Source organism: Tachypleus tridentatus, chromosome 6 (genome assembly GCF_004210375.1).
Source record: "Tachypleus tridentatus isolate NWPU-2018 chromosome 6, ASM421037v1, whole genome shotgun sequence".
Taxonomy (NCBI): Eukaryota; Metazoa; Arthropoda; class Merostomata; order Xiphosura; family Limulidae; genus Tachypleus; species Tachypleus tridentatus.
This window is the reverse complement of record NC_134830.1, coordinates 13,581,520-13,603,247: the sequence shown is the minus strand read 5'-3', so window position 1 is coordinate 13,603,247 and position 21,728 is coordinate 13,581,520. Positions and strand designations below refer to the sequence as shown.

Below are 21,728 nucleotides of genomic sequence, written 5' to 3'. Positions count from 1 at the left end.
AATCTTACACTGCAACATTTTGAACGGCGAGCGCAGATAGCCCTCGTGTAGCTTTGCGAGATATTAAAAAAAACAATCTTCGAAAATATTTCATTAATGTTAACAGTTACACTCATTAGGCTAAAACCTTATCACAATTTAAAAACGTAACCAGTGAATACAGTTTATAAGGACATACTCGTTACAGTTTTATTACTTATGAAACTGTTTAATATGAAATATCTAACAATATCATCAACATTGTCTAATTTTTCTTTATTTTGACATCTAAAATAATCAATGTCATAATAAAGTCAGCAAATCACAGTTTTGTTGATGTTTTTAAAATGTTCTGATAGATGTGGAATGCCCAACTATTCAGTCTGTAGACCACAACCGCGTAATGGCAGTTGAAGGGAACAAGTTACACAGTAAAGCTCACTTTGCATGTATGGAAGGCTTCAAGCTGGTTGGTTTCAAAGATATCACTTGCACAACTTCGGGTAGATGGTCAGCTGATCCTCCTAGGTGTGAAAGTAAGTAACCTAATAGTAAATAATTTCAGATTCTATTAGACGCTTATGTTTAGGGTATTTCATCAAAACGATGTGTGTTGAGTTGCAAAATACAAATAATTAACTTATTTGCTTTATCACTGAACACCCAAGTGTAGATCGGTGAGCGAACCACGAACCATAGGATCCATAATCCGAACTTGCTAACCACTAGATCACACAAACTATACACAAATGACGTTTCATAACTCTACTTGGCATTTCTTATATGCAGCTAGAATAAAAGGTGAAACGTGTCAACTCAGTAACAAATGTTAAATTATATCCAGTCTTGTTTAATCCTAGAAATGTTATGAATAGATGCACATAGTACCAATGTTTTGACATATCTTGAGTATAAAATAATTTGTACCCATGTGGAACACACCTGAGGACATCGATGACAAATGACAGAAATTAATGTAGTCTTATTCGAATATAAATTTAAAACGTATTATAAAGACGGCTGGTATGGATATTAAAAACTTTAATTAATAAAATAAAGTACAACACAACACTTCGACTTTCTTAGGTTATCTTCAGGTAAGCACAGGCAGTTTGCAACTGGCCGTTATTGGCCACATGTCTCATGGACACGAGAGTAAACGGGAACGAGATTGAAGGGGGCGTTGCAGTTAGATATTAGGTTATTAATTAATTAATATAAGTATTACGGTGTTCCTTTATGTTGATTCAATTTTCGTTCAGGTTCTTGTACAAATGGGCTTTTTGATTATTTTTTTTTTGCCTTTGTTTGCATTTGTTTCCCTACTTACTAAGCAGGCCCGACGAGAAGAGGGTTAAGAAAGCCAGTGCCCCGGGGCCCGGGAGGAAAGCCTATATATAATGCCTTGCTACTTGTGTGTGTGTGGGGGGGGCTTAATGCTTGCTGCCCTGGGGCCCGTAATGGCTCTCGACGGCCCTGTTACTAAGCAAAAACTACACTGACAAACATAACACTAGTGGCCTGGGATGGCCAGGTGGTTAGGGCACTCGACTCGTAATCTGATGGTCGCGAACTCGAATCCATGTCACACCAAAACATGCTCGTCCTTTCAGCTGTGGAGGTGTTATAATATTACGATTAATCCTACGATTCATTAGTAAAAGCGTAGCCCAAGAGTTCGCGGTAGGTGATGATTACTAGCTGCCTTCCCTCTGTTCTTGCACTTCTAAATTAGATACAGCTAGCGCAGACATCCCTCGTGTAGCATTGGGCGAAAACTCAAAACAAATAAACATAACACCACCATTATTTATAAAATACAATGCAACAACTGCGACGACTTCTATATCGCAGAAGCAATCCGAAAAGTGGAAACCAGATTCGAGGAGCACAAGAAAAAATCTTCACACGTTTTTGAACACTGAAAATCAAATAAACAGAACATAAACACAGAAAACACCAACATACTCAGTTGGGAAACAAATGCAAAACAAAAGAAGTCCAATTTATACAAGAACTCAAACTAAAATTAAACCAACATAAAAGAACACTTTTATACTTAAACTAATTAATAACCTAATATATAACTGCAACGCTCCCACAATCTCGTTCCCATTAACACTCTCGTGCTCGTGACATGTGCCCAGTAACGGTCAGTTTCAAACTGTCTGCGTTAACCTGAAGATAACCTAAGAAGGTCGAAATGTTGTTCTGTACTTTATTTTATTAAAATTTTTAATACCCATACCAGCCATCTTCAGAAAACATTTTTTACTTCAGTTAGGTTTCTCGTCATCACATATATGAATTATTTTAAACATTCAGCAACTTCAACCCTTGTAAAAATATATTTTAAAACCAAGTCACAACCTTTGTTTCATCATGGCAGTATAGACAGCGAGTGGTCCCTCGCCTTAATATTATCTAGATATGAGCATAAATGTGGAAAACGATGACAATTTAAGGGGTTACTACTAATTAATATCATTTTAAGAAAGATGAAACATTAGAAACGACTGAGAATCCTTACTGCAAAGTTGTATAAACCTCAGTGAAAATAGATATATATGTATATATATATTATTTACTGTATTTTAAAGTCCTATTAGCATGGTTTACCCAAATGTAGTCTAGGCCTAGCCTTATATTAAGTAATTTAAAGGTAGTTACTATACTAATAGGTGCTTAATGTATAATACTATGGATGTTGTGACTCAGTGTCATAGCCTAATAAGCGTAACAAACACGGATTTTTCCTTTCCTTTAGTTTTCAAGATCAGCAGTATTTGTCGTTACTTAGTATTAATGTAACTTAATAAGTGTTCATATAAAACAAAATTAGTTTTATTATCGAAATGATATTTTTACTCTATTCTGTAAAACTTCTATTTAATTTGTTCGTTTTGTGTGTGATAGGTAGAACGTTTGATTTACAATAAAGAAGGGTTGTGGAATCAAAATTTATAATATATTCGCCTTTTCAGTTTTGGTGTCATTGTAATGTAATTGTTAATCCTTCTGTTTGTTGATAAAAAGTAGTCCAAGAGTTGGCGATAGATGGCGTTGAGAGGCTGACTTAACTCTAGGCAACTACTTCAAAATTAGAAATACAACAAGCACTACTGAGTAGCTTAGAGCAAAACTAAGCAAAGTTATATAAGTTCACTAAGAAACACACATTTATATTTATAAATATACTTGGTATGGAAACTTTCGATATTGTATTCTTGAAGAAGTACTAAGCTGGAAACAACTTGAAATTAACTTTAAAATTTATCGCGAAAAAGTTACTCATGTGTGAATAATTATCTACATTTATTAGAAAGGCGCCTGCGGTAAAAGACTGAAAAGTATGGCGTCTACATGAGAGTATCAGACTGGAAACAACCAAAAACTATTAGCAGCGTGATTTTATAATTATGTGTCATATTTCTCTAATATTTCAACACTTTAAGAAGCTCAATTATTCAGTTTAACTACGCATGTGTACAAGTAATAATTACGTTGTGCTTTTTGTGGGTTTTTTTTTGGTATCGCTAAACATTTTGTGAAAAAAAGAAGTATTAGACCTAGTCTATTGTGGGCTATTGTGCTGGGCTTTCTATTTATTTTTCATCAAAGTCCACAATCTAAGTAGTTGATAGGAAAAACATGTTTATAAATTTTGTGTCTGTTAAACCAAATAAATGAATTAATTAATTTCTACGATGTCACCGTTTCTTTAAATACGTATATTAACACAAGTTACGTAAGAATGGTTTGTTTTGGATTTCGCGCAAATCTACACAAGGACTATCTCCGCTAATTGTCCCTAATTTAGCAGCGCAAGACTAGAGGAAAGGCAGCTAGTCATCACCACCCATCACCAACTCTTGAGGTTCTCTTTTACCAACGAATAATTGGGATTCGCTGAAACCTTGTAACGCCCCCACGGCTGAAAGGGTGAGCATGTTCAGTATTAGGGGGATTCAAACCCGCGACCCTCAAATAACGTGTCGAATGCCTTAAACACCTGGCCATGCTGGGCCACATACAAATGAAGAACTTTTCAAGTACAGTAAGTAAACACATTATGTTTATATGCTCTTCAAAAAAAAAAGAAACGCAAAAAAGATATTTTTTGATTTTAAAGAGAAATATATGTAATAACGTTACAAGCTCAAAGTATGTGATGTTATACGCGTTAAGGCACTGATTGTCAGACCAAAATGACAATAAAAGTTGTGCACTTTAAAAACGGAGGAAAACATCGGATTTTTCGCCAAAACGCATGCGTGTCCAATAAATTTGTTTGAAAGATCTGCATGTTCTGCAAGTGCAACATGTGCAAAATCCCTATAAAAGTGACGGGTTCTCTGTTTCCATACCTACAGTTTTAAGCCACCGACACGCAATACAGTTACGCCAAGACTGACAGAAGCACAACGCAACAACGCCATTGGTCGCTTGGAAGCAGGCGAATCTCGATCAGATGTTGCCAGAGCTGTGAATGTCCGCCCAAGCACCATCACAAGGCTATGGAATCGTCACCAACAACATGGATCAACTCGTGACTGTCCACGATCTGGCAGACCTCGTGTGACCACGCCTGCACAAGATCACTACATCCGGTTACGTCACCTTCGGGATAGAACCACCACTGCGACGTCTACTGGCCTCAACCATACCAGGGCTTCCGATCAAACCGTACGCAACCGTCTACGAGATGCAGGAATCTGACTTCGACGATCAGCCAGAGGCGTCATCCTCACCCAGCAACATCGTCAAGCACGGCTGCAATGGACTCGGGCACATCGGGTATGGCCTCATCGACGATGGAGGCATGTTTGGTTCAGCGATGAATCACGTTTCATGCTTCGTAGGCAGGATGGAAGGACCCGTGTTTACCGTCACCGAGGTGAATATTTTGCAGCAAACTGTGTGCAGGAAGTTGACAGATTTGGTGGTGGCAGCGTCATGATGTGAACTGCCATCGCCTACAATGCCAGAACAGACCTTTTGCACATTCGAGGGAATCTTACGGCTCAACGATACGTCGACGAAATTCTTAAGCCCCATGTGCAACCCATCATGGTGAACGTCAACGACGTTTTTCAACATGACAACGCCCGTCTTCACACAGCCCGACTCACCACTGTCTTCTTGAGACACCACAACATCAACGTTCTTCCCTGGCCCTCCAGATTACCAGATTTAAACCCCATCGGACATCTTTGGGACGAGTTGGACCGACATCTGCGACGGCGACAACTTCAACCGCAGACTCTACCTCAGCTTGCAGCAGCTTTGCAGGCTGAGTGGACAGCCATTCCACAGGATGCGATTCGTCATCTCATCGCTTCCATGGGCAGGAGATGCCAAGCAGTTATTGATGCTCGCGGGGGGCATACTCGTTATTGACGTTGAGTGACGTTAAACTTCAACTAGTGAGCGTGGACTTCGCCTTTGCAGACTTTGGATGTTCAGCAGTGAATGTGCAAAGTTTCACACATGTCATACAGAACTACCCTGAATAAACTTGTTAACAACTTGTCTCAAATTTTGCCTTTTGTGTTTCTTTTTTTGAAGAGTATATATATTTTGATGAATAAATTTGCTTCAGCTTTGCTCAACTAAAATTTATTTATTGATAATACCACAATAACGTATAGCTTTTAATTTAACGAAAATAGTTTACGTTTAATATTATAAACATAGGAACTATATTGCCAAAACTTAGTAAGATAAGCAAATTAGCGCTTTAATAACAATCACGTAAAATCTTAAAGTAAGAGAATAAGATGATACTGTGACAATCACGTAATTAGAAATGAAATATCTTTTAATCGATTCTCTTGATATATAGATATTTCAAAACTCATTAATCCACGTGTTTACTGATATCAACTGCAAACCTAGTTCTTAGTGTGTTGGAGTCTCTTAACTTTAATGCCTCATTACTATTAAACAGCCTAACAACAGAGCAAGCCAATCAAAAGCAAATTTAAACGAATATGTCATTTGTACAATAGCATCCATGAAAAATAGAAAAAAAAATATTCTTAAAACTTTCGAATTGCAACAATTCAGAAACACTGAACTTTGACCCGACAAACCCAAGTATATAAAACTAACTAAAACATTTGAAGTAAAAGGTACCGTGATGGTGGCTATCCTTATGTGTAAATATTTTTACTTCGTGCTGAAATAACATATTCATCAACCACCTTCTATACGTTACAATCTTAGAATGTCGCAGTTCCTTAGAATATTGTGAACCCCATATTGATGGCTTCAATATATTTCTTCACTACCAACCAACATTATTTTCACGCGTTTTTCAACACATTTTTTGCTGTCTTGAAGAATCGCTCTATAACCATTCATAGTATCCTCTGCTTTTTTCTTTGTGTGCATATATGTATATATATATATATATATTCTTCAATTTTGCGAAGCCTACTTGCATTTTACTTTACTCAGTCAATCAGTTTCTGTTTCGTTCTTTTAATACGCCAGTGACTATTATTGTTGTTTTTAGTTACATTTTTGACGTGATATTTCGAAATGCCTCTTTTTCACTTATTAACCACATTATTCGTTTTGTTTTTCTGCCTTTCTGTTCATTTTCTTTCATTTTTCTCACATTATTCTGCTCTTTTTGTTTGTTTCATACTATCACTCCATTGCTGAAGGTTTTAAAGTAGTTCCTTGTGTTTTCGTAGCCTTCTCAAAGCTATAAGCATTTTTCACTGTATCTTTAGAGGTGCACCACACGTGACGCGAGTAGTGCGGGCGAACATTTTAGAAATGAATGCAGTGAGTAGGAGAATCCACATTATATATGTAAAAACGGCTCGTTTGAGTTGAGAAAATATTTTACGAAGAAGGTCGAAACGTTGTTTGCTCCTCTACGTAAAATATTTTCTCAACCCAAACGAGCCGTTTTTACATATATATTTCTCTACAAATGGGTTTTCTCGACATCCCTGAGAATCCACATTAGTCTTTGGTAGCGCGAGCGGTGCCGCTTGGAAGACGGAGTTCTTCACATCGTTAAAACAGAGCGTGTGTCTATCATCTCCTCATCGCCCGGAATGAATACAACTAGTAAATTAGAAACACGGTTAACACCTCTGACAAAGCTTTTAAAAATGGAAGAGCTTGAAACATGGGCGATAGAAATATTTTTATATAAAGTGTACAACCCTGCAAATAAAGTACATAAAGACATTTACAAAACCGACAATATGTGGCTGAACATCACAGGCCTTTAGATAGTCTAGGATTTTTAGTGTTGTAGGTCCACAGACATGCCATTGGGGAAGGGCTATATATACAGTAGCCTCATTCTAAATTAAAACACTTAGGGTGAAGCAAGTAAAACATAAATTACAGAGAATATCTAACAAATCTTTATATAGTATTATCTTTTCTAACCTATAACAAAATAAAACATATGATATTAAGTTTTATGTTTTTTATTTACTTAGTTTAGTATTAATTTCTTTTTTCATTTTAGCTATCCACACTATTGTTGTTGTTGTTGTTTCGGTTGTTGCTTTACTTTATTTATTTTATTCTATTTGCTTTACATTTATTTCGATCTTAAAGAAATTACTTATCTTGTTAACCTTATCGATATAATAAATTACTTATCCTGTTAACCTAATCGATATATTTTGTTTGTTTTGATATTTACTTATTTTTTTGGTTGTGCTGAGAAGCCATCCAGTGTCCACGCCTAACACCGGACAACCCTCATATGACTCTTAGCACCCATAAACGGACATATGGTAGTAGAGTCAACTTCTCCTGTCCAGCTAGCTATAGACTTGTGGGGGCGTCTTTTCTTGAGTGTCTGAGAAATGAATCTTGGTCTGACGATCCACCAGTATGTAAAGGTAAGTTGGTGAATACCTTCTCTCGTGTGTGAAAAAAGAAATGACGTCAGTAAAACAAGTATTAGCAAAAAAAAAGTATTTAAATTTGAAATTAACAGGATGCGAAAACGTGAAATTAAATAGACGTGTTACAAGGTACTAACAATATCTTGAGGAAAAAGCGAACTAATATTTGTTTTTTGAATTTCACGCAAAGCCACACGAGGGTCATATGTGCTAACCGTTCTTAATTTAGTAGTGTGAGACTAGAGGGAAAGCAGCCAGCCAACTCTTGAGCTACTTTTTTACCAAAGAATAGTGGGATTTACCGTCAAATGATAAACCTCCTACAACTGAAAGGGCAAGCATGTTTGGTGTGATTGGGAATCAGGCTCGCGATCCTAGGTTACGAGTAAAGCGCCCTAACCATCTGGCCATACCGGGTCGTGAACTATTTTAAAAAGTTCTTTCCATGTTTGCGATTGTATTGATAGTGCTTAAAGCTTCTGGTGTTTATTTTCAGCTATAGTTTTATTCAACTATCTTAAAATCTGTGCTTTTCATGGTTTTCATTTTTACGGAGATACTTAAAATACAGTGTTTTTCGAAGTTTTTGTTTTTAATTTCGCGCAAAGCTATCTGTGCTAGCCGTCCCTAATTTAGCATTGTAAGACTAGAGGGAAAGTAGCTAGTAATCACCACCGACCGCTACCTGTGGGCTACTCTTTTACCAAAGAATAGTAGGATTAAGCGTAACATTATAACTCCCTCATAGCTGAAAAGACGAGCATGTAACCCTCAGATTGCCTAAACAACCTAGCCATGCAGGGCCCTTGCTTTTAATACTTCGGTGGGTATACTAATATATCGTATATTTTCTGCAACTTGATTCCTCTTATGGGAGTAATAACATAAAATTCAGCTTTATTTATGTTAAAGCTTTGTAAGAGCATCGAATAGTTTATATAAAATTATAAAACGAAAAGGTCTGCCTCAAAAGAACGACACGTATTCCCTTTCCTTCAAGCAATATTACAAGACAATGTAATCCCTACGAAAATGGCCCGACATGGCCAAATGGTTAAAGCACTCGACTCGTAATCCGAGGGTCGCGGATTAGAATTCCTGTCACACCAAACATACTCGCCCTTTCAGCCGTGAGGGTGTTATAATGCGTGGTCAATTTTACTATTTGTTGGTAAAAGAGTAGCCCAAGAGTTGGTGGTGGGTGGTGATGACTAGCTGCCTTCCCTCTAGACTTACACTGCTAAATAAGGGACGGCTAGCGCAGATAGTCCTCGTGTAGCTTTGCGCGAAATTCAAATCAAACCAAACCAATCAATTCTATACATTAGACATACCAGATAACCCATTGTAGATTTGCAAACTAACAAATGCACTGCTTGGACTCTTCGAGATAAAAATGTATAATGTACGTATTTCCATAAAAGGGTCAATATAGATAAAAGATATGCTAAATAACATTTGATGGCTTATAACATCAAAAGTCAGGTTTTGATTCCCTCGTGGGCAGAGCACGGACAGCCCGTTGTGTAACTTTCTGCTAAACAGGATAAAAACACATGAAACTGTTTGTTATAAAATTGTGCTATCAGTTTTCATTCAACTTTTAACCTGGATGCTCATTTATTGCAAACCTCTCCCACGAGCTTTGAACTAATTTTCTAGTAAAACTATACAAAGTCAGAATAAAACACTCACCCACAACATTACATGGAATCGAGAAATTTAGTGTACAGTCACAATAAGTAGACCTTCAATAAATGTTTCACTGCTGGTGTTTAGAATAATGGAACTTGCCATATTTCATAGCTTATTCCATTATCTTGTCATCTTAATTGTATTAATTATGCTTAAGTACTGGTAATAATTTAACCAAAAGTGTATCTGGTCGCTTCATAATATCATAATGCAATAAGAAATGGTAACAAATTAACTTTATAAGATTTAATCGTTATTGTTTATTAACTACGCTACACAAAACAAAGTGTAACCCTAGTTTATAATATTATTACAAAATCTACTCTTAAAAATATTCTGAATAGCGCCTCTTAATTCACTTTTATGGCCAGGTGGGTTAAGGCGTTCGACTCTTAATATGAGGGTTGCGGGTTCGTCACCCAAGCGTGTTCGCCCTTTCAGCTGTGGGGGTGTTATAATGTGACGTTCAATCCACAATTCGTTGGTGAAAAAATAGCCCAAGAGTTGGTGGCGGGTGGTGATGACTAGCTGACTTCCCTCTAGTCTTATACTGCTAAATTAGGGTCGGCTTGCGCAGATAGCACTTGAGTAGCTTTCCGCGAAATTCAAACCAATCAAACTAGCAATGGTTTTGTCTTTTAGTAGCTGAGTTCTATTACTTCCAGTTGACTCTTATTTTTTCATGCACGGTATACTAGATCGCACTAGCATAAAATTAGAACATGTGTGATGTATCGTAAGGAAGAATCTATTATTATATATGTTTCTCATTCAAGAGCTTAAGTCGGTTGTTATAAAAGACTTAAACTAAATTTTAACCCTTATTTTCCAGCAAAAAAATATTACAAGACAGTGAAACTAAAACTATACATGTGAATGTAACAAACAAAAATATTTCAAACTCAACATTTCAATAGATCCATAAGAAGGAATATAAACACTACATTTAGTTCAATCTCTGTTGGTTCTCCAAACTTGGCCATAAGCTCTCTTTTAAATGAGCTGGTTTGATTAGAATAGCTACAATCATATGGTAACTTTTCACTTCACAAACACAACTCAATAATTTATCATCATAGTATGAATTATAACTTCACGTTGACTTCTCAGTATCTTAGATTCATAAGATAAAATGACAACAATTAAACACAAGTCATATGTAACATAAATTCAACATTTCTTTCCGGACAATTGTTTCAATCTTCACACAACAATTATTTTTATTTTTCATTTCGTTTGTAGTACACTTGTTTGGCTTATTTTTTAATAACCATTGAATAGCCATGTATTTGTTTGTCATATACGTAGAAAACGGGAAGCCAAAACACTAAGTGCTGATTGATAGAGATGTTTATTTTGTTTTGTAGTCCTATTACTTATCGGTTCTTCTGAGTAAACTTTTGTTATTGGTGGAGTGCTAACTTCCTGAAGCGATAACAATTATAAAAAAGATTGTTGTTGTTTTTGCCGGAAAAAACTGTTATACATTTGTATTAACCCTATAATGTGTTCTTTTCGCCAAATTACAAGAGGCAGAAAATGCGAGCTTGAAAGGATTCAAAAGTTTGTTCTTCCATAACAAGTGAACATTAAAGAATCTTCATAGGTTGAAAACACTTACAAACATATGACACAGTCCTGCATTATCGATAATATATCAGGAAATTAAATAAATGTTCAATAGAAAAAATAGAAAGTTGTTGTTAACAAAGTTGAATACATATAAACAGAAAATTACATTTGATATAATAGTTTAAGTAACTGTATAAGTACAATAAATATTTTACAATATAATTAATAGTAATTAATTCAGCAAAACTTTTATAGTCCGTAACTTATTTGATAACTGTTATCATGATTTGTTTTATTGATATCTGACTAACATATGGTTTCGTTATGAACAGTGCTGGAAACCCACTATGCAAGATAATGTTTTCTGTGTGTGTGTGTAGTGTGTGAGTTTGCCTCGATTTATGAACAAACTCAATCGTTGAGCAAAGACAGGTTCCTGTCTGATAAGAAGTGACAAGTTAAAAATGATGACTTCTGTAGAGTTGTTTTGCACTGCTATGGTTGTATATTCGTTTATTTTGATATACTCGCAATTTTTTGCATCAAACAATTAGCTACTAATAGTAAAAATCTATTTTGTGTCAGGCATTCGTGTTTCGTGATCTAGGTTTAATTTCTTACTAATAACGTAACAGTTCTTAGATAATACTGACTTATTTGACAAGCAAGTAGCATAATGAAATTATCTGGCAAGAAAAAAAAACACGTGCTTTATTATAACAAAATAAACACAGTATGTATTCTTAAATTCTAAATTCAACATTATTGATTAATCTAGGTATTGTTACTGCAACATCAGAGGTTCTAAGAAAACGCCAAAATACTGCTTCCTTGTTGAACTTCACATATAACTACTCAAGGGCTACCTGTGCTACTTGACCCTAATTTATAAGTGACATACTAAAGAGTAGACAGCTAGTCAACTCTGCCCACCACCAAGTCTTGGACTTTTCTTAACCAGTTGTCAAAACAGTCAGATTATATAACACTCTCAAGATTGAAACGACGAACATTTCAGTGACAGGTTTTGATTTTGTGAACCGTAGTTTGTTTTTCAAGCGCTGTAACTACCAGGATATACAAAACCAGGAGCATAATAAAACATCATCAAAAATGAATATTCTACCTCAAAAACAAAAAGAAGACAAAACTGACCTCAGATAACCTGAACGCTAGTGTGCCTTTACTACGTAGAACTTCAATTATTCAATATTTATAAATTAATTATGGTGTCCTTGTTTACCCTCCACTTAGCATGAATTTCTAAAGAAGAGGAAAGTCGACCAGCAGAATGTCTTATCAATGAACATTTCATTGCCAAGTGGTTAAGACGCTTAACTTGCACTCCAACGAGTCTGGAGTTTAAATCCCTATTTCATCAAATATGCTCGCCCTTTAAGCCTTGATGGCGTTATAATGTGACGATCAGTTTCATTATTTGTTGGAAAAAGAGTAACCGTAAAGTTGGCAGTAGGTGTTGATGACTGTCTGTTTTCCCTTTGATCTCTTACTGCTAAATTATGGACGGCTAGTGCAAATAGTCCTCGTGTAGCTTTGCATGAAATTCAAAGCAAACCAAATCTTCTCAAATTAACTGTTTACTTCCAATAAAAAATTTCTTTCACATGGTAAGCTTGGCGTTTATTTGTTTATTTTAAAAAGCACAATGAAATGTTCTATTAAAATACCGGTTACTGGTGTTTTTAAAAGAGCTACTGTCTTTTAATTTTTGTGTTAGAAAGCAAAAAGATATTCAAAATTGTTTATACACGTTGCGGGTTAACGTGTTAACTTGTAAAAGTTTGGTCGAGATGGTAAAGAACGAATTTAAAAATCGACATTTTATAGCAATTTTTCGATGACATAAATTATTCCTCAAACTACTTATGGTTGCCAAAAACCACACCACTTTTTGTTTTAATAAAAGTTAATGTGAGTGAAAGTTACTCTAAGTTGTAATTTTAATTAAAATATTATTTTTCTAGTTTTACTTATAATTGTATTGTGTAATATATTTTTTTTTTTATTGTGACAGCTATAGTTTGTGCACTTCCATTATCACCCATAAATGGTCGAGTCTTACATACAGGGCGCTACCTAACGAGGGATACGATAACGTACATCTGTCATCAAGGTTTTGTCCTTATAGGTAAACCACTGGCTGTTTGTAATGAAGAAGGCGAGTGGTCTGGACCACCACCAATATGTGAGTTCAAATAAAAGCCTTATTTTGTATTGCCTAGATTTAATATTGTGGCTAGCTACAATCAAACATTGTGACTTTTCTCTGTTAATAGTATGAAAATTATTGTCAAACAGTTATTGTGCCTATTTCGAACATGGTATTTTACATTATAGGAGTTATGGATAAAATATTATTTTGTTAACTGATTATAGTGTTCATAAAATAGACAACTCACTTCGAGAAAGTACGTTCCTGGAATGTTTTTTTCACTCAAAACTATCTTATTTTTGTTAAACGTAGTAGAATATGATAAATCCTCACTTAACGTTTAATATTTTATCAATTTAGGTATAGTAACTAGTCATTCGGTTAAAGTGGGAATAGCCCTGTTTTCTGGATCCTTTTCTAATATTCAGGTTAATATCAAATTGGGACAATCACCTCCTTCTTGTTTCAAGTATATTAGTTTCTTTTTTTATAAATATTGTACACTTAAGAAAAAACAACTATCCAGAATACAGTTATACAGTAATACAGTTCTTAATTGTTTTTTCAACAAATTAGGAAATCATAATACAAAAAATTGTTTAGTATAAATATTATAAATTTACTTATTTTGTGAGTAAATATTTTAATGTTCTTTAGTTTTGTTCATAATAAGAGAGTTAGGATCAATTATTTTAAACTAAATGTTATGACAGGTGCAGTTACCTAATTTGGTTAGAGTCGTACGTTGTGTTTATAATTCACTAATGTCGAGGTTATGGAATGCCAGTTGAAATTTATTGATGTCGAGAATATATAGCGAGCAGACGATCTAACAATAAACGAATACATAGTACGAGTTGAGCGGGATACAACAGACAAAGTAAACGAGAAACAAAGTCACTTAAAAAAGATTTGAACAGAGAAGGAAAGCCTAACGGTTGATATGCATTAGAGTAAGACTAACGACAACAAAAAATGATAATAATAAGAATTTATTTCATCAAAGAGAGTTCTAAAGTGATTGAACTGCCTGTGGGGACTTTGACAAAAGGTAGGTGATTATTTGAAAGTAGGCCTATAAGCGAAAAGTAGGCCCAAACACAAAAATTGAGCAGACGATTTCAGAAGTACAGTAACTCAACGAAACGTAACTGAAATGTTCTCGAACAGTTTTGCGATAATAAGAGAGAAAAGTTCAGCTGCTCAATTGAAATTCTGAAGCAATTCAATAGCCCTAACTGAACTTTGGATGGGAAGAAAAGAAATATATAGTGTTTATGATATTCTTATAATCATTTCTAGTGTAAGGAATGTGTTGTACGTACCTTTAACCAGTTCCGAATATATTATGCTGAGAGGCGTTAAAAATGCAACAACATACATACTACAGAGATGCCAACTATTTCAAATCACTGAGCGTAATGATTGTAGACAGAGAGCCTTTTCACAGTTTTATTCCTTTTAGATTTGCTAGAAACAAGACAATCTGGTGAACGAGGCTTCTTCTTTTACATCTTTTGAACAATCACATTGGTGTTTCTATGCCGCTTAGAAAACGAGAAATACCCATCTACGCGAGCGCTGATTGGCTGACAAGCACTGATGACGTAACTATGGATTCCCCACGTACCCAGTATGGAGAAGCACCTCACTCAAACTATTGGTAGACGTCGGAGATACAAATATTTTTATTATTTCAAGCACAAACATGATTATCGCAAGTAGCCATTTGGACTATGTCTTTTATTTATTATCAAAATTTATTTTATCTCACCAGAAATTTTCTTTTCACGCCTTTCAAGCCCTGGGGGAACAATTTATCACTTTATTATATAGGCCTATACAATATATAATAATTTAGGAGTTGCAACAAGTCGTAATATTTGTCTGTATGAGCGTATAGTCGTAATGTATACACCAAAATCGTAATGGTTACACTCAAATCGTAATGCTTGGCATCTCTGCATACAGTTAAACAATTTTAATACACAAGGTTAAACGTAAGTTTTGAATGTACATGTCATGAAATCATCATGTCGTTGCACTACATAATATTCAGATTTGATTAGAAACTGCACACAAACAGTTTAATCAGGATTTCGACGTCCTTCATTCGCCAGAAAAGCCTGGATCCTGCGTGACATAGATGTCACCAGACTGTCAATCTGCCTCTGGGAAATGATGTCCCACTCAGCCAGAAGTGCTGCACGTAGTTCAGCGAGATAGCTGGGGGTAGTATCCCGATGACGGATGCACTGATCCATAATGTCCCAGAGATGCTCAGTGGGATTCATATCGGGCGAAGATGGAGGACAGTCCAGAACATTCACAGTGCTCTCATTTTCAAACAATTTGTACACACTCTTGCTGTGTGCGGACGTGTATTGTCGTGCATGAAGGTTCACCCAAAGTGTGCCGTGACCCTGGCTGGTGCCATCCCTGTCATGAGCATCCCGACCCCCTGATCTCTGCTTTATTGTGTCAGCCGTGGCATCTTTCTTTGTGATAAAATTAAACTTTTAAAACACGGCATTTTATAGGCTAAAGGAACAGTGTGTAGTGCATACAAAAGTTTTTCTATACTCTCACATTATGTACAACAGCAAGGGAAGGTTGAGTTTTACCGGTTTAAATACGGACACGTGATCACGATGATTAAAATGATCTGAACTACTGAACTGTTTTCAGAGAATACTCATGATTAAAACACAGGCGTGTTTGTACCGTTATTGCTCAACCTGTACGAAACAATTCATTTTATTATTTGTTGCGTTTTTAATGCCGCTCAGTACATATATTATTTTGAAAATAACTGAACTGAGTATTGTTCGTTTTTCCGAATGTAGCGCCAACATTCACAGACACCTACTACAGAAGAATCCTAAGTATAACAACAACAAGAGTGTATATTTATACTGTTAAGAAGAATAATTAAAAGCCTTTAATTGACAATTGGCGAACATAACATAAATTAACATCTGGTGTAGGAATAATTTTCACTTTTTAATATTTTATTTCAAATAAATTAATAGGTTAGCATAAATGACATTTGTAAATTTTTATGAAGATAACACCGCAATTTTTTTTTTTTTCTAAATATAAAAAACAATCCATAACCAGTGGACTAAACTAATAACCCTTTATTATTGGTAGCCCATACACACACAAAATTCTCTCTCCAGCAAGTGTGTTTGTTGTTGACTAACACAAAGCTGCACAATGAACAACCTGTAACATTCCCAAAGCAAGGAAAAAAAACCTAATTTTAACATTATAAACTTATCTCCAAGCCACCAGTATTTTATATATACACAAAATATTACAAATTTACATTATATCAGTGGTTGTGAGATGCCACGATTAAATTCTATCTTTGTACTAAAAATTAATTTCCAGATTTTTTGTTTGTGTGAGTATAAACCTATTAGTCCTAGACTGGTGGTAGAAAATTTTCTTAAAAGCATGATAAAATAGGTTTTTAAAGTCATTTTACTTAGAAAGAACTTTGAATTGTTCGAACGAGTTCAGAAGAGGGCTACTAGGGTGATACTTATGTCATACGATGATAAGTTAAGATCTTTGAAATTGGTTCCTGTTGACAAAAGAAAATTAAAGGAAATCTGATTAAGGTGTTTACTAATTGTAAGAGGAACTGAGAGTGTTGATACGTTATCTTTTTTCCTACTTAATGGTGAGAGTGATAAGACTACGGGAAACAAGTAAACATTTTGGCAAAGTGGGAGCCATCATCAACTAAGACAGTTAACAAGGTTGTTGGCCCTTAGCATGGAACGTATGAGGATGTAGTGAATACAGTTAATTTAAGAGAATTTTAGGAACGGCTTGTTAAATGTGTGAATTACTGGCTTTAGATGTTATCGATGTTGCTTCAATATGTGTGTTTATATACACATGTATTAAAATAAACTAATCTCGCCTTATCTTGATTGGTTCAAGAACTAATCTATCCTTATGTTGGTTATTTCAGGAACCAATCTATCCTTATCTTAAGTATTTCAGAGTGAAATTCAATACGTTATTTTTATGACAGCTCAGACTTTAAAATACTGAACTCTCTCTTAATATTAAAAGGGGGGTTCTGTATAGTTACTCAAATATAATATTAATATTCTGTTATTTTGAAAAGGTAAACCCGCATGCGAGTTCCCAGGTGAACCAGCGAATGGATACATCATGCCAACAAAATTTTATTACAGAATCGAAGAGGTTATTGTAGTGTCATGCAACAAAGGTTATCGTCGAATTGGATTTAAGCGATTGCATTGCACGTCCTCAGGACATTGGTCAAGCCTCTTGCCTCATTGTCGTCCTCACAACAGATGAACAATATGTTTTTTGACCCCACTGACTGCCTTGAGGAATTAAAAGAATATTTTTCCTCGGCTTTCGAAGGATCGAACAAGTTACAGTCAAATAAAGCTGTGAATAACTTCAAATTTGATCCGTTTCGATTATTAGTGGCCATGTGAAAAAAAGTTGTTGTCCAGACAATTAATTAGGTGTTAATATAAAATATTATAACCAGGAGTTAAGATCAAATAGCCTAATTACATTTTTTTACTGTTTTTTAAGTGTTATTTCCCAATTTTTTGTCAATATGTGAAGTTCAGTGTTTTACTTATTACTCAACATTTACTTTGTAAGTGATATATATGTCCTTTTAAGTTTTCTATAAACCGACGTGCATATCATTGTTTTTCTTGCTTAAAGATAACTTTAAATAAGAGTATAAAGTTACAGTACTCTGCAAATTTATTAGAACTTAGTTATTTTATGAGCATTACAAACAAGAGTTACTTATCTGATATATAAACTACCTTGTAGTTGTTGAAATTATTCTTTCACCAAATTAATACAAATTAATTTCTACGTTAATTAAATGTAAAAGTGGAAAAGTTTATAGTTTATTTATATTTTCTTAGCGCTACATCAAGACTTTTCTCACTATAGGTGGTACTACTATTAAATATGGAACACAGCAAGTCTCTAAGTTTTCCTTCTTTACAAAATATGTTCTACATTTTTTTTAAATGTTCATCAAATAAATATATTCTTGAAACATAAAATTATACCCAAGCAGCTTCTTTCCAGAGTGAGGGATTATAAACTACTGTGGTATTATGTTGATCCTTGATGTTGTCATTTATGATAATGTCTCACACTATTTGCAGATATTGTATCCACAACTATCACAGAGTCTCCTTCCATGCATGATTATTGGAAGAAAGCACTCCTTCTGCGACCTGTCATTGACTCTTCCATGATCCTTTACACATCGTTTGGAACCAAACAATTCAGATTGTGATTCGTGCCTCCAAAGCCCTTTGGGTTTTTTGTTCCAAAGACCAAGATACATCATTTTTGTTTGCTTTTTGCAAATACTAATCTCTTTGTTATATTTTATTTGTGCATTAAGGACATTACCGTTGCCACTCTTCCTCGCAGACCACATTTCTTCAGCATTCTTAGGATCGTACACCTTGAAAGTTTATGTGTGAATGGCTTATCGACGCAATCAACAAGGCGTTTCACTGTTTTCTTTTTTAGATACATAATACTTCTTTTAATGAATTGTTCTTCAATTCCTGCCTTGTGATATTATAGAAATGGTTTAAATTGTATCTTTAAGGTTTACTTCATAGTACTTCGTAATCAGTCAATATCTTAAACCTAGTTTAACTATGACTCTAGCCCGATATGGCTTTGCTATAAGAAAACACACACATTTTCTCTTATAATTTTAAATTAATTAAAGGTGTGGTATATTAACTCATGCATAAAGTAAGCAAATCAGTTATTTTGCATGCCTTTCTCAAAATTATACAATGCGTTAGATTTATTTCATAGACACAACAACTCAAAACTGCAGGAGCAATCGATGCTCTAATAAATCTGTGTCTTTACGACAATACCTTTCACGTGTACATATCTTAGAACTCAAAGTGTATGTAAAACACATCCTTCGTGGTTATTTATAAGATTAATATAATGAAAACTGTGACATTGTCAGAAAACTTATTGCATTAAAATATAACGAATGTCCAATTATACAACATGACTAATACACTGGAAACAGCATGCTTATTCAAAACCTTTCCTACAACATAAATTTAGATCGATACTCTTAACAATCTAAATGATCGTGTTTGTTTGTTTTTTTATGTTTCCCTGAAATTAACTTAGAAAAGAAGCAACAGTATCGCAGCAAATAAATATTACAGCGCAAAATAATCCATTCAAGATTTTATTTAAGCTTGAAGCTCTATTGCAGTTGTGAAGGTTAAAATGTCGTTAACATTAAAATACTTTTTGTCTTTTCTATTTTCATAACCTTACACGTACACCGTTAATGTAGGTTTTTCGAATTTGTTTAGTTTTTTTTGTGATAAGTTGATTCAACAGTGAAATTAGACGACTACAACCAAATGCTTTCTGTGCAAATAACTTTTACTTTGTGATTCAAACACGTTATTTTTGTGTGTTTTATCACAATTGATAAACATTTGATTAAATACTTGAAATGCTGTTTCAAAATGAAGTATCGTTGATGAATCAGGTCGAAACTGGAGAGCTCATAGATGTTCTCATAAACCCCAGAGTGGGATGGCTGTCACGACCAACAGACAAAATTAAACCCCAGAGTGGGATGGCTGTCACGACCAACAGACAAAATTAAACCCCAGAGTGGGATGGCTGTCACGACCAACAGACAAAATTAAACCCCAGAGTGGGATGGCTGTCACGACCAACAGACAAAATTAAACCCCAGAGTGAGATGGCTGTCACGACCAACAGACAAGATTAAACCCCAGAATAGGAGGGCTGTCACGACTAATTGACAAGATTAAACCCCAGAATAGGAGGGCTGTCACGACTAATTGACAAAATTAAACCCCAGAGTTGAATGGCTGTCACTTTATACTTACCTAAAGTATGTTGGTTTTAGTGGAATAAAAATATGGTGAAAAGGTTTTTCTTTTCCTACTCACAAACGGCGCTCATGCAGAGCTGGATGCTGCCGTATGTAGTCATAAATATGACATATTTGCTCCTTCAAAAGAAATTACTGGATTTTATTTGGATGTGATTCCAGGCTTTCCTGCAATTTCTTTGTCAGACCATCATAAAATTATGAAGAAATCAAATGAAAGGAAACAAATGAATAATTAGACGTTTTGTTGAAAACGATAACAAAAGTTTGTGTTAAATCATAATATCGCAACCTTATGGAATTCCGCTTTAAACACCTGTTTTTGGAGTTTATAGACAAACAGGTAAATGAGTATTTTGCCTGTGTATATGTCCAATGGATAATGAATCATAAGTAACGAAGATCTGAAACACTAAAATAACCTAAACAACGTTGAAATTTTGCTTGTTAAATCAAATATTAATTGTTCTATTTTTAATCGGTTAATTTTTAGATTTCATGACATCGAGTTAGTTTGAACATTTGTATCTCAGGACGGCTGGTATGGGTATTAACACTTTTACCAAAATAAAGCAGACAACAAAGTTGCGACCTTCTTAGGTAATCTTCTGTCATCATCACCATCTCTTTGTTGACCTAAAGATGACCTAAGAATATTGAAACGTTGTTCTCTGCTTTATTAATAAAAGTGTTAATACCCACATCAGCCGTCCTGAGATGCACGTTTACTTCAAGTGAGTTTCTCGTCATCGCTAATTGTTTGAACATCAGTCATTATAATTTTTTTTTATAAATTTTCACAATTTCTACTTTTAAAGAAATGTTATAGTGGGTTAACTAAAATCACATAAGGTTAAAAATATTTTCTGTAAGATTATTTTACTATAGTTTAAAATAAGAAATCGGGAAGAAGCCGTGATATTACCAATTTGATTTTAGGATTGTACAGCGAGAAAAATGAAAAAAAATGAGTACACGAACATGTCGATAGAATTGTAACTAGCCAATTACTTCTACCGAATCGAGTAGACGAACATGTCGATAGAATTGTAACTAGCCAATTACTTCTACCGAATCGATTAGACGAACATGTCGATAGAATTGTAACTGGGCAATTATTTATACCAAATTAACTTATCTCTACTGAATGGTAGATATTTTAGTCGCTTTTATCATTAACTAATCTAAAAGCCATAATATAGATCTCATTTCTATTTAATTTCAGATAAAATTAGAATAATGAAACTGCCGAATCTGACAGGTTAATAACTATTACTAAATGTCAGCGTGTTAAAGGAATTCTTAAGCACACAGAGATATAAGTAAAGGCAAAAATACAATTTTGTAACTTATTTTAAAAAGGAAAATAAAGGAGCAACTTACAATACCGCTTATGATGACTTGCACGGCTCCATTGTCGAAGTACTCATTACCCTGCTACTGGTGTTCTGCCAGGAAGTAGTAAGAA

General features: G+C 34.7%; 1 protein-coding gene across 1 annotated transcript in view; it reads left to right on the top strand.

Moving 5' to 3' along the window:
* Positions 1-18,168, top strand: part of LOC143254488 (locomotion-related protein Hikaru genki-like) — a 50,030-nt gene extending 31,862 nt beyond the window's left edge. The window contains exons 4-7 of the mRNA XM_076509662.1: positions 339-515; positions 7,686-7,862; positions 13,171-13,341; positions 17,456-18,168. Of these exons, the coding sequence (XP_076365777.1) occupies positions 339-515; positions 7,686-7,862; positions 13,171-13,341; positions 17,456-17,652 (722 nt within the window). The 3' untranslated portion in view covers positions 17,653-18,168. The remainder of the gene's footprint in view (positions 1-338; positions 516-7,685; positions 7,863-13,170; positions 13,342-17,455) is intronic.
* The last annotated feature ends 3,560 nt before the right edge of the window (positions 18,169-21,728 follow it).